Consider the following 12,075-nt stretch of genomic DNA (forward strand, 5'->3'; position numbering starts at 1 on the left):
CAACCTCTTCAGAGGACAATTTTGTTTTATATATATTTATATATATGTGTGTGTGTATAAATTTTAAATGTAAGCCATGCATTGTGTTGGACATGTGAGCAAAGATATACATCAAGTGTTCATTGCAACAGTGATTATAATAAAAGATTGGTAACACCAGTCATATCCACCAATATGATATACATTAGAAACCCTTTAAAAGTAAGGGTAGGGGGACTTCCCTGGTGGTCCAGTGGTAAAGAATCCGCCTTACAATGCAGGGGACGCGGTTCGATCCCTGGTCAGGGAACTGAGATCCCACATGCCGCGGGGCAACTAAGCCCTTGCGCCACAACTACTGAGCTCCCGCATCTCAACTAGAGAGCCCTTGTGCCGCAAACTAAAGAGCCCACACGACCTGGAGCCTGTGCACCACGACTAGAGAGAGAAAACCCGCACGCCACAGCTAGAGAGAAGCCCACGCGCCGCAACGAAAGATACCGCGTGCTTCAACGAAGATCCTGCGTGCCGCAACCCGACGCAGCCAAAAATAAGTAAAATAAGAAGTAAATAAATAATAAATCTTTTAAAAGAAAAAGTAAGGATAGGTCTGTATGAATTCATGGAATAATCTGAGTTATATTAAGTAAGCAAAAGAGAGCACTAAGAAAAAGTATGTATAGAATACCTACTGCCATAGAGTGGAGGATGTATATACACACTTGACTGTGTGTTGAAGGATGGAAACTGATTCATTGGGGGGTAGTTCTTTAGTGCCTTGCCCAACGAGAATGAAAGATATTATTGAGTTTTAAATCCCCTTTTATGTCAAATATAATGCTTTGTTTAATTTTTAAAGTATTTGTCCAATGAACTAAAATTCTTCTTTATACCCCAACCACTAACTGTAGTGACCAAAACTCACACAGTGGAGGCAGGGAAGGGGGGTGGTCCATAAAATCCTTGGCAAATTTTATACATCTAGTTTTTAGTTGCCCTAACCTGAACTTCGGGTGTGATAGCAAAAATATGTGCTCTTTCTGGTAAAGAATACTATTCTTTTTCCCTCACAGAGAACATGGAATTGAGTACAAAGTTAGCATTTTCACTCTCAGTAGCTATTATTTGGTCACAAGTTCTGCTTTAGGAACCCATTGGATACAGATGCACACATGCTATCTTAAGTCATAATTTTTCATAAATACTTTTTGCAGAGTACTTCTACTTTTTGTACAACCCAAGTTTTTAATGTCTAAATTTGAAAAGGAAAAAGAAAAATAATTATTGGAAATCAGGCACTTCGATAGGTATTTTCATATGCGTTACCTTAGTTGCACTTGATCGTTATTTTAATCCGCAGAATTGGACTCGTTAGCCCTCTTTTTAAAAAGAGAAAACTGAGACTGAACCAGAATTCAAATCGGGGTCTGTTGGACTCTAAAGCCCCGTGCTTTCTACTCTACCAGGACACTTACCGTGTTTCAAGATATAATATCATACACCTTTCCTCTGAAAATCCTAAGACACACCATAAAGAACTTTTTTTTCTTTTTTGGCCTCACTGCGTGGCATGTAGGATCTTAGTTCCCCAACCAGGGATCACACCTGTGCCCCCTGCACTGGAAGCGGGGAGTCTCAACCAGTGGACCGCCAGGGAAGTCCCAAAGAACTTTTAAATTATTCCAATAAAAACTCTTGGGTACTTTGAATTGGATGAAAAACAGGAATGAGAGCAGGAAAAAAGAGAGAAGAAATGAACTTTGTAAAGAAGGAGTGAGTTACAAAAGAGAGCAGACAATAGATGATTACATTCATTTAGGTTATCATAACCCATGCAGGTCTTATTTTTGCCTCAGTTTTTTACTTTTTCAGATGACAGAAATGACAGATGAGTTTTAAGATTTTCTTCATGAAGATAACAATGGCAGTGTAGGAAACTTGAAAAATACAGAAAAGGATTTTAAAAATCATATTCTCCTATAACCAGCTACTATTAACATTTTGGTCTGGTTTTCCCCCATTTTTTCAGTGCATGTCTATGTGTATATGATTGTGACCTACTGAATATAATATTTTGTATGTTATTTTCTTAACGAGTATTTTACACCTTTTCATAAAAAAATAAAAAGCTAGGAAATGTGATTTTAAATATTTTTACTTATTCTCCTATGATAGACCATTAACTTTTGTTCCAACCTATGGAATATGGTCCAGCATATTGTCGAACATATATTTTTGTCCCCAACTTGAATAATTTTATTAGGCTAGATTTCTAGAATTGGAATTACTAGTGCAAACAGTATGAATATTCCTCTTGATACACGTTTCCAAATTGCTTTTCAGAAAAGTTGTGCCATCTTACACCCTTACAAATTATATTTGAGTCTGATATAACGTTAACCCTTGAGAGGTTGGAGTATTATTTTTTTAATTGGTGGAAGGCAGGTATCTCAGGGTGTAATGCCCTTAATCAGATTTTGGAATCAGTAGTCCCTGATTGGATGAGTTTAGCAGTTTTCTTCAACTGTTTTAATATAAAGTACAGTGGGATTCTGGAGATTTCCCACCTTGTTGGCTAAGCCTCTCCTTAGGGATCCCTCTCTGGATTGCTCCTGTGGAGAGGGTCGCCTATTAGACATTCACAGAGTGGGTGAAGCCTTAAAGAGCTGGGAGTATTAGAGTAAATAATATTTACTATGCTGAACTTTTTATATAGAGACACTCAGAGAGGTTAACTGGCTTGCCAAGGTCACATTTCTAGTAAGAGACTGAATGGATTCAATCCAGGATTTTCTGATTCTAAAATTCATTTTCTATTAACTACCTTGCACTGCTGTAAAAATAAAAATATTACTTGGGGCTTTCAGGTTCTGTTTGTCTTTATTTTATTTAAGATTAAGAATTACTGGAAGGTGTTTTAAAATCACTCATAATCCCAGTCTTTAGAGATAATCACTTTCTGTGCATATTTTCAACATAATCATGATATGTGTGTGTGTGCCTACATATACATACATATATATACAGTTTTGTAAACTAATTTTATTCATTTTATTTCATATTATAAACATGTGTCATTATTATATTAAAACATTTTTAATGGCTGCAATATTCCATCAGTTGGTTCCAGTTTGTTGCACTTGTAAGTAATGCTGTAATGAACATCTTGGAGCATAAATCTTTATATGTACTTTTAAGTATTTGTTGAGGATATAGTCCCAGAAGTAGTTTTCCAAAGTTACACTGCCTTTGGAGAGGCTGCAGAAGCCTTTCAAGAGGGAGGGATCTAATCTATTGATCTACGTTTCTTTTTTTAGTAAACCCCAGCTGAATCCAGGGTTTATTCCCTGTGACTCTTTAATATTACTTTCACCTGTGCCTACCCGTCTGTGTGGTTGCTTCTGATCAATAAGTATGTTCTATCAGTTGCACAACACGCTGGCATACACGTAAAAATACATGACATAGAATGTGGATTAGTTATTAGAAATAAATTTAAATGAACTGAAACAAGGCTGTATTCCTATCCTTTAAGTTATTACGAAAAAGAATATTATAGGCAGTGTAAATAGGTTGTTTACAGGAAACACTCATTGTAGAGTACCTCTTTATCACACAGATTTTGGTAACATAACGTCAAAGCACCTCCAGTTTACAAGTGGCTCTGATCCCCTTTTCTCTGTGTGCACACATGAATTGTCTTATACCTTCCCTTCTGTACGTTTTACCCCAAATCATGATGTCACTTGAGCCCCTGCCCCCTATGAAGATCCCTAATACAAGTAGAGAGACCAGCAGAGCAAAGCCATCTGCTTAAATTGATTCTTTTCATGATTTTTTGAGAACTATTGGCACATTAAACATTTCATGCAAATTGTTACCGTACATGTTAAGTAATGCTAATATATTAAAGTTCGAATTCATTAGCTTTTCAGGAAGAAGGCTTGTGGGTATGTTATTCTGTAATAATTTACTAGCGATAAGTAGGCTTTAATTTCATGCCCTGAGGGCTGTGTCTTTTTGTGTTGTTGGTAGCTTGTTTGTAGAGACAAAAGATCTGCAGAGATAATAGAATGAGGTAACTGACTGCACAGATGTGATCAAAGTAATGGAAATTCAGTGTGGTTATCTTCTAGATTCCAAACATCTGGATGAAAACTACAATATCCATTCATTCATGTGGGAATTTCTAAACCTCTGAATACTGGGGATTCAAGTGTCAACAAAGGGTGTGTTTCCTTGGCTGTATAATTACATTAATAATGCTAACCCAGGCCCTGTAAACTTGTTGATACTCATAGATTTCTTCGAAGGAAAAAAACTCCAATATCCTCCAGCATTTCTTCTGTGACCTGGCAAGAAATAGTGCTGTTCAAGTTCCCAAATGAGTTCAATTGTAATGGACTTCATTTAGAAATTAGCCAATCTATTTTCTAATAGCTTCCACATTTTTTTCTAGAAATGAAAGTTTTCTCACAGGGCTTTTTTAAAAAACTAGTAACATGTGATAGTGCAGTTAAGATTGCAGAAACTATTTCAATCAGGTATTTAGTCATCTCACTGCTTCAGTTTGCAACTGAATGCGTTCTCATGCACCGTCAGGTGTCACTGATAAACATTTAGAAAATTGCAGTCTGAAGACACAGTGGTGTGTTCAAGTCTGCATTCCTAAACTTGTTTGGATGGCTTCTGTCCAGTAACCAGCACATTCCTGGGCAGGCAGTAAGTCTAGCTGAATGAAATTGAATTTTTGACTAGCATTTTTAAAGGGATATCTGCACATGTGAGTATGTCTGAGTTTCTGAACACAAGGGAACATGTGAAGTGTATACTGATTTTGAGATAGGAGGGGAAAGGTTTAAAGTGTTAGGATGCCTAACGGTCTTAATGGTGTTTAGAATGGAAATCTGGTATCTTTGATAATTTTATAAATTATTTCTTCCTCTTGAAGGAAAAATTCAATAGACTTTTCCTCCTCCATTTTCAAACATTCAAGTCTCTGATCCTTAAATTTTTATCTTCCCTGACCTTATGGCAGAGATATTCACAACGTCCCATCTTTTCTCCTTTCCCTCGGCGATTGACATCCCCATTACCCAACTCTGTTTCTTTGCTCATGCAGCTTCCTCTGTGATCCCCAATCCATCTGAACTTGTCAACCAACACATCTTTTACAGCCCGTCATCACAGCCATCTCCATCTCCTCTACAAAGCTTTTCCTGTTCCCCTGCCAGGTGTCACTTTTCTGTCCTTTAACACCCTAAAGATTTTTATTTATATTACTTTTAGGCACTCATATTTTCACTTTCTGTACTCATCTCTCCCCACTAGACTCTAACATTTCATGGATAGCCGTGTGTCTGGCTTATCTTTTTAACTCCCATAAAACTTAGCATAGAGCCTGGCACAGAGGAAGTGTTCACACGAGAGAGAGACAGAGACAGACAAAGAGTAAGAGAGAGAGAGGGAGAGGATATGAATATATTAAACTATCTTTCCTTGATGCACCACAGCGGTTAGACTTGGTAGAGTTTAAGGGAATGAAGAATTGGTATTTCCTCCTTTTACGTAGTTGGAATCTCTGATGAAACAGATCACAAACTTCTCTTCAAACTTTGTGCCAGGGTTTGGGGAACTTTGTTGCTTCCTGTGTCTGGAAGTAAATTCAGAATGTCAGAACTAAGAAGGACCTACTGCAGAGCACAGGGAATTGTACTCAATAACTTGTAATAACCTATAATGGAAATGTATCTTTAAAAGAATAGGCACATATATATATATATATATATATATATATATATATATATCTGAATCACATTGCTGTAAACTTGAAACTAACACAACATTGTAAGTCAACTATATTTCAATAAATTTTTTTTTAAAAGACAAATGTCTGTGCTCGCTTCGGCAGCACATATACTAAAAAAAGAAAAAAAGACAAATATCTAACGCATACACACACACACACACACAACACACACACACAAAGAATGTCAAAGCTCACTAGCTGTCTTACATTGTCTTTCCTGCCAAGGTGCCTCACCAGGTCATCCCCCCTCCTCCTCCCCAGCAGAGGAGCTGGCCATCACTATCCTCAGGCCGTTCAGCCCCAGGCCACCTGGCCACTCAACCTCCTGGTAGCCGCTCTGTGGACACAGGAGGGGGCTTGTCCAAAGGTCAGCTCTCCTTTCACACCCAAGCTCTACACAGAAATCTATCTAAATTTTCTCGCTCTCCTGTTTTTCAGTGATTACACGCAATTCAGGGGTCGCTAAATTTGAACTAGATCTTGAGTCTGGCTGCCTACTTTCAAAACAAGCTGATGCGCTCACATTTTCTAGTTTGTCAGATTTGAGTAGTTTTATTGATACCATTTTTATCTTAAAGAAACATCAACTGACATTGATACACATATTTTAATATCTTAATATCTTGTTTTTCAGTCATATTTTTTCCCCCAAACAGGAAAACTCCAAGCATCTTTTATTCAAAACAATTTGACCACTTTCTTAGCGCCATGGTCAGGTATGATTGTTGGGTGAAGGCTGTTACAGACTCAAAACTGATTCATCTAGAAATGCCGTGATTCCTCTATCCAGACACATCCCTTATTTCTTCTTATTCAGGAAAACAACACAAGACAAACAAACAAAAAACCAGACAACCTGGGAACAACAAAAGTTGGAATTCTCTTTGGCTTGCAGGCAGTCAGTTACATCCATTTCTGAGGACATAGAGGCAGTTCTCCCAGGGAACACCTGCAGGGTTGTAAAGAGCAGGGCTAATGGGTGATCTCTGCCACTCTCCCTGCCCATCCCACAAGCTCCCTAGAGATAGATTCCAGCATCCGCAGAGGCCCGACTGCATATAAAGAACTGTTCATGAACCGTTTTTCCAGTTGATCATCCTGAGGCCCAACTTGTACTGCCTAAGTGAAGGATTATAGAATTAGCAGTGCATATGGTAAGTGGGCAACACAGAAGGATATGGGATCAAATTCTGATTTGGGATTTTGGTACTTACCCCTGGGGCTAAGGCTAAGAGTCTTGGGTAATCTGAAGAAATATGTTAGAAAGAGAAAAAGTACGATCAGATTAGCCCAGATAAGAGCTGGTGGAAGCTTCTTATAGGAATGTTTTTTCAAAATGTTAAGAAAATGGTCCATGGTGATACTGCTCATGTAGGTAAAATGGCTGCTAAAAAAAAGCAAACACTTTCTTTTTCAGAAACAGGCAAGCAATCATAATTTGATTTCTAATAGTCATGTTTGCCATGAGGACTTTTACAATGAGGTTATATAAGCAAATTGATTTCCCTGTTGACTTTATCAGAAAATCGTAAAATGCCCCTGAATCTTCCCTCCAGAATTCTCAGAAATGCCTACAATAATCTTCCTAGAAAATTATTTTCTGGATTTCATGATGTCCTGAAGCTCCTCCAGCAGCATTTGATTATTGCTGCTGTAAATAGGCAAAAATTATAATTAAGAAAGATAATGAATGTGATATAATAGCATAGTAAACACAGTTGTATATAATTCATTACCACATCTCCCCCTTTACTTGATTTTATATTCATGTTGAAAGCTCTTAACTGGGCATGTGTACTTGATTCACCATGGTATATGTGGTTGTTTTAATAAAAAGTTTCAACTGAGGCTTTTGTTTAACAGGATAACTCCCTCATTCCACTGTTTCTTTAGGAAAATCAAATTCAACTTATGTCATATCATCTCTGGAACTACATCCTGTTATAGGTGAACACTGCCTATTTTAGCTACAGTAATGGAAGATGAGTCAGACTTTCTTCCTTCCCTTGTTTTTCCTGTGTCCTTGATTTTTCCCAGAATCAACTTTCTATAGAATAAATTTCCCTGGGCACTTTTTGTTCCATTCGATGGAACTCAGAGACTCTCAGATTTTTGTAGTTGTAATATCCTTTTCTTAAAAAGGCAAACACATTACCACCTCTCTCAGCATTGCTCTCTTTTTTAAAAACCAAAATAAAGTTTGGAGAAGTTTTAATAGCTTGTGAGAGCATTAAAGGCCTTCTGGGATGTTTTGTCTCATGATTGAAGAAGGGACAATAGCCAATTGTTAGCCTCATGGTAATTTTGAGCGGCTCAATTATTTGGATGCTAACCCTACTTTCAAAATGGCAGGGCTTCCCTGGTGGCACAGTGGTTGAGAGTCCACCTGCCGATGCAGGCGACACGGGTTTGTGTCCCGGTCCGGGGGCATCCCACATGCCGCGGAGCGGCTGGGCCCGTGAGCCACGGCCGCTGAGCCTGCGCGTCCGGAGCCTGTGCTCCGCAACGGGAGAGGCCACAACAGTGAGAGGCCCGTGTACCGCAAAAAAAAAAAAAAAAAAGGCAAGATAGAGAATGGGATGTAATACACACTTTTCCAGATTTAGTGCTATGTATGGTCAACGAAGAACTATATTCACACACCAAAAAGAAAAAGAAAAAAAAGTACCATGTATCCTAGGATCAATCAGCATGCATGTTTCTGACGTCACCAGTATGGTAAAAACGTCATAGGAAATCCTGCTGTGTGTCTGCAGTGACCAGGGCTGACATGCACACACTGCTCCGCTAGGACCATCAAACCAAGGCCTCGTGGTTCAGCATCTGTCATCAGTCATTTAGTCTTAGAACCTCAGCTTACTCTTTATGCCTTTTTGTTCCTTCTCAACCTACCTACCTATTCACATGTGAAAAAACACTTTTTTTCCTCCTAACGGCTAACAGGTTATTTTATCTACTAGCTTCCTCCTTATCTCTCCCACATCCTCTTTGTGCCCTAGAAGCAGGTAAATTCACTGCCAGCTAATTATAGTACATCATTTTCAATACATGACTTTCTGTTGAGACTTCTGAAAGCATATCAAAGTAGAGCAATAGGCTGAATGAAACAATTAATAAAGAGTATTTTACTGAGCTTTTTAAAAAAGCAAATTTCCCCCATACCAGTGAGTGAGAGGCACATACAGAACGGCTAAATGCAGAGGTATTTCTCAAATCTGTTCAGGTTAATCTGACATAGGATAGGCTGGGGAAGAAATCAGTAGATTCACGTTGCTAGACAGTACAGTGTACCATACGTTTAGATCACTTTATATAAAGCTGTTATTGGACGAATTCTTCTAAAACAAATACTACAACAACAAAAAGTTTCTTAATAATAGACATCAGGGGAACCTTATGTTCCTCCTCTGTTCCATGCTGATTTAACACAACCATACCCACATGACCATCACAGCTCTGCGTGGGTGACTTAGCTCTAATGACCAATAGGACTTGGCCCAGATTGGTGGAAATTTTATGTCTAGATGTGCTTAACAAGGGAAACAAGAAGTGTGAGCAGTTTTCTGTGAAACAGAAAATCAAAGGAAGAGAAGCAGATGATGTCAACAAGGGGAAGAAAATCTGGCAAATGAATTTGGTATTATTCCCTCAGTTATCTGTGTTTTTTAAGAAATGCAGATCATTTTCATCTTTTAGATGGTGCATGTCTCGTGTTAGTCCAGAAAACTTATGCCTTTTACAAGTATTGTTAAGAAATTTGAAATTAAGTAATAGTCTATCTAAAAATTTTAGTAAAGAAAGAATGTGAATAAATCCTTGGAGTTTGTGGTAAAGAAGTGAATTGAAGGACACCAGAAAACAAAATGTTCATTTGGATATATGAACCAATGAAACACCAGAACCACAGAATTTTTTCTCTCTAAACTATAGTGAAGCTCTTAAATATGAGTATAAAAACCAACAACAAAACGTTCATGTACTGTGAAAAGGATAGTTGGCTGAAGTGTGGTACCTGAGGTTCCAGGTTTACACGGGATCTTGATGGTTTGTACCTGAACAGAAGGGTTCTAGGGTGGGAAGACTACAAATGTTAGTACTCTAAGAGCATTTTGTGCATCATAAAATTCTAGACGCCCCACTGAGCCTGTAAAGACAGCGTGCTCTAAATGGTTTTCCACCACTTTTCTGGAGAACCCAGTCCCTTCTATAAAGACTCCTCTTCCATATTTAGAGATGGAGGCACAGGAACATTTCATGATCTTTAGGAGGGTAATAGTGTGAAAAGTAAGCTTGTAAAATGAACTACTTTCCTCCCCTTTCTACCTAATTTCTTTCTCCTGTGCTTTTAAAGACTAGGAAATCTCTTTCTGACCCCAGAGCTCATGTTTAACTCAGAAAGTATACTTTACAAATGTCCTGCATGTTCTAATTTGTATGATGGAAGGAGAAAAGAGCTCATCTGAGCACCAATTTGACATCGTTTTATTCCAACAGTCTTTGGAAGCCAACACTCCTTCCCTTTTTGACTGTCTAAAATGCCCTTGCTAGCCAGATCCTTCTGCTAGCTACAGTGTTTGCACATTTCCTTGTTAATCAGCCGCGTAGGCTCGGAGACTGTGTGTTTTGGTGTTGTTTCTGTGTGCAATCTCGTGCTGCTTCCTGAACGCATGTGTCCCTTCCCTTCACAGCCTACTCGACACCCAGCACCTCCCCCGCAAACCGATTCGTCAGTGTTGGACCACGGGATCCAAGCTTTGTAAATATCCCTCAACAGACACAGGTGGGCCGCTCTCATCTTTTCTGTATGTGGTGCAGCTTGTTTTATTCATCAGGTGCATTGTAACTCGTCTTTCGGCACAACAGGCTGCATTTCCCAGCCCCTGTTCAGTCCCCTTTCCTCCCGACCCCTACCCATCCTGGCCCTTCAGCCACATTTCCATGTGTTCTTAGAAATCATGGAAAACAGTGCCTGCAATTTTTGCTTCTTGTATTGAGGGGGTAGGAGAGGAGGGCTTCTGTGCCAGAACTGCTTTTGCTATGGGAAGAAAATTTTCCCAGGCTGGATAGCGTGTGCTCCCTCTTTTAGGAATCTGTGCCTCTCTACGTGCAAGCAGACAGAAGTAGGCCCCTATTGAACCTGGAAAGTATACTCTGGCTGCCGGCGACATCGGAGTGCATGCAGGGAATGGGGGGCCAGTCCCTCTTATGTACTCATTATAGGGTCCCCAGGAACCTGGCAGACTTTCTAAGAGAAAGGAAAAGAAAGGGTTCCTGAGCGCTGTTAAGTTGCTGGTGTTGGTACTGAAATAGGAGATGTTTGTTACTGGCTTCGCTGGCCCCAGTGGGGTGGGAGGGGATCATGTGAATATAATGTCATATTTTGAGGTAGGTGATTGAAAAAGAGTATGCCAGGACATCTAGAGTTTGTTTTTCAATAGATAGTTGTGTTTTGTGCTAGTATAGGCCAAGGAGAAAGAATCTCTTTTAAAAGTTTTGAAATAGCTGCTGTTAATTGAGAAACAGTGAAAGACTTTTGGAATTCAAAGGTAGCATATATAAAGATACTTAGAGAGCTGTGGAATAGAATTAGATGCAAGTTTTGGAAGAATCTACTCTCTGATCTCCTAATCAGAATGTGACTGTATATTATCAGAATTGACATAAAGAATTTTCTCTTTGAGGTTCTCAACACAGTGTTCGAAAAATTCTCCCAGATATTTTGTGCATGCGCCTCGGTATGTAATCTCCAGATGCCTAATTTATAACTATTCATCTTTGTTTGTAACACTATGAGCAGGTGCTTATGAACGAGATAGATTTGCTTTCCTGGGTCCGCTTGCTTTCTCTGCGAAGGGTTTTAGTTTATTGCTGTGTCGACAGCGTGGGTTAAACAGCATTGCATCTGAAGCCTTCCTTACACTGAAGCAGGGTCACGGAAAGTACAGCCTCAGAGGAGGCAGCTGGGAGGAGAGGGAGAGGGGAAGGAGGGAGGGGAGGGAGAAGGTTAACTCTTGAATTTCCCACTTCTGCTGTTTCTTCTGAAACTGGCAGGTACATGGCATCTGGGATTAACTTCGCCTATTCAGTACTCCCCATAAAATTGTTCAAGTTTATTGCTTATTTTCCCATACCTTCAAATATTTAACTGGTGAATTTGAAGTTGAATAATTACCTCAAAGGCATTACAGTAGAAGAGCATTTCTTATTGTACTTCTGACTCACATGATCAAGGTCAATGAGAAGGGGAGAACTGGGGACAGTAGCTTTACATTGGATGATTGCTTTTC

At 39.1% G+C, this 12,075-nt stretch overlaps 1 protein-coding gene across 8 annotated transcripts in view; it reads left to right on the forward strand.

The window, feature by feature from the left end:
* The window catches only part of NFIA (nuclear factor I A), a 417,920-nt gene that overhangs the window by 370,039 nt on the left and 35,806 nt on the right, over positions 1–12,075 (forward strand). For 6 of the 8 annotated variants that reach the window (XM_067726354.1, XM_067726349.1, XM_067726352.1 and 3 more), the window contains one exon: positions 10,477–10,568. The exons of the other annotated variants lie outside the window; for them this stretch is intronic. In XM_067726354.1, the coding sequence (XP_067582455.1) occupies positions 10,477–10,568 (92 nt within the window). The remainder of the gene's footprint in view (positions 1–10,476; positions 10,569–12,075) is intronic. 8 annotated transcript variants of the gene reach the window in all.

The sequence above is a fragment of the Pseudorca crassidens genome, chromosome 2 (genome assembly GCF_039906515.1).
Source record: "Pseudorca crassidens isolate mPseCra1 chromosome 2, mPseCra1.hap1, whole genome shotgun sequence".
Lineage (NCBI taxonomy): Eukaryota > Metazoa > Chordata > Mammalia > Artiodactyla > Delphinidae > Pseudorca > Pseudorca crassidens.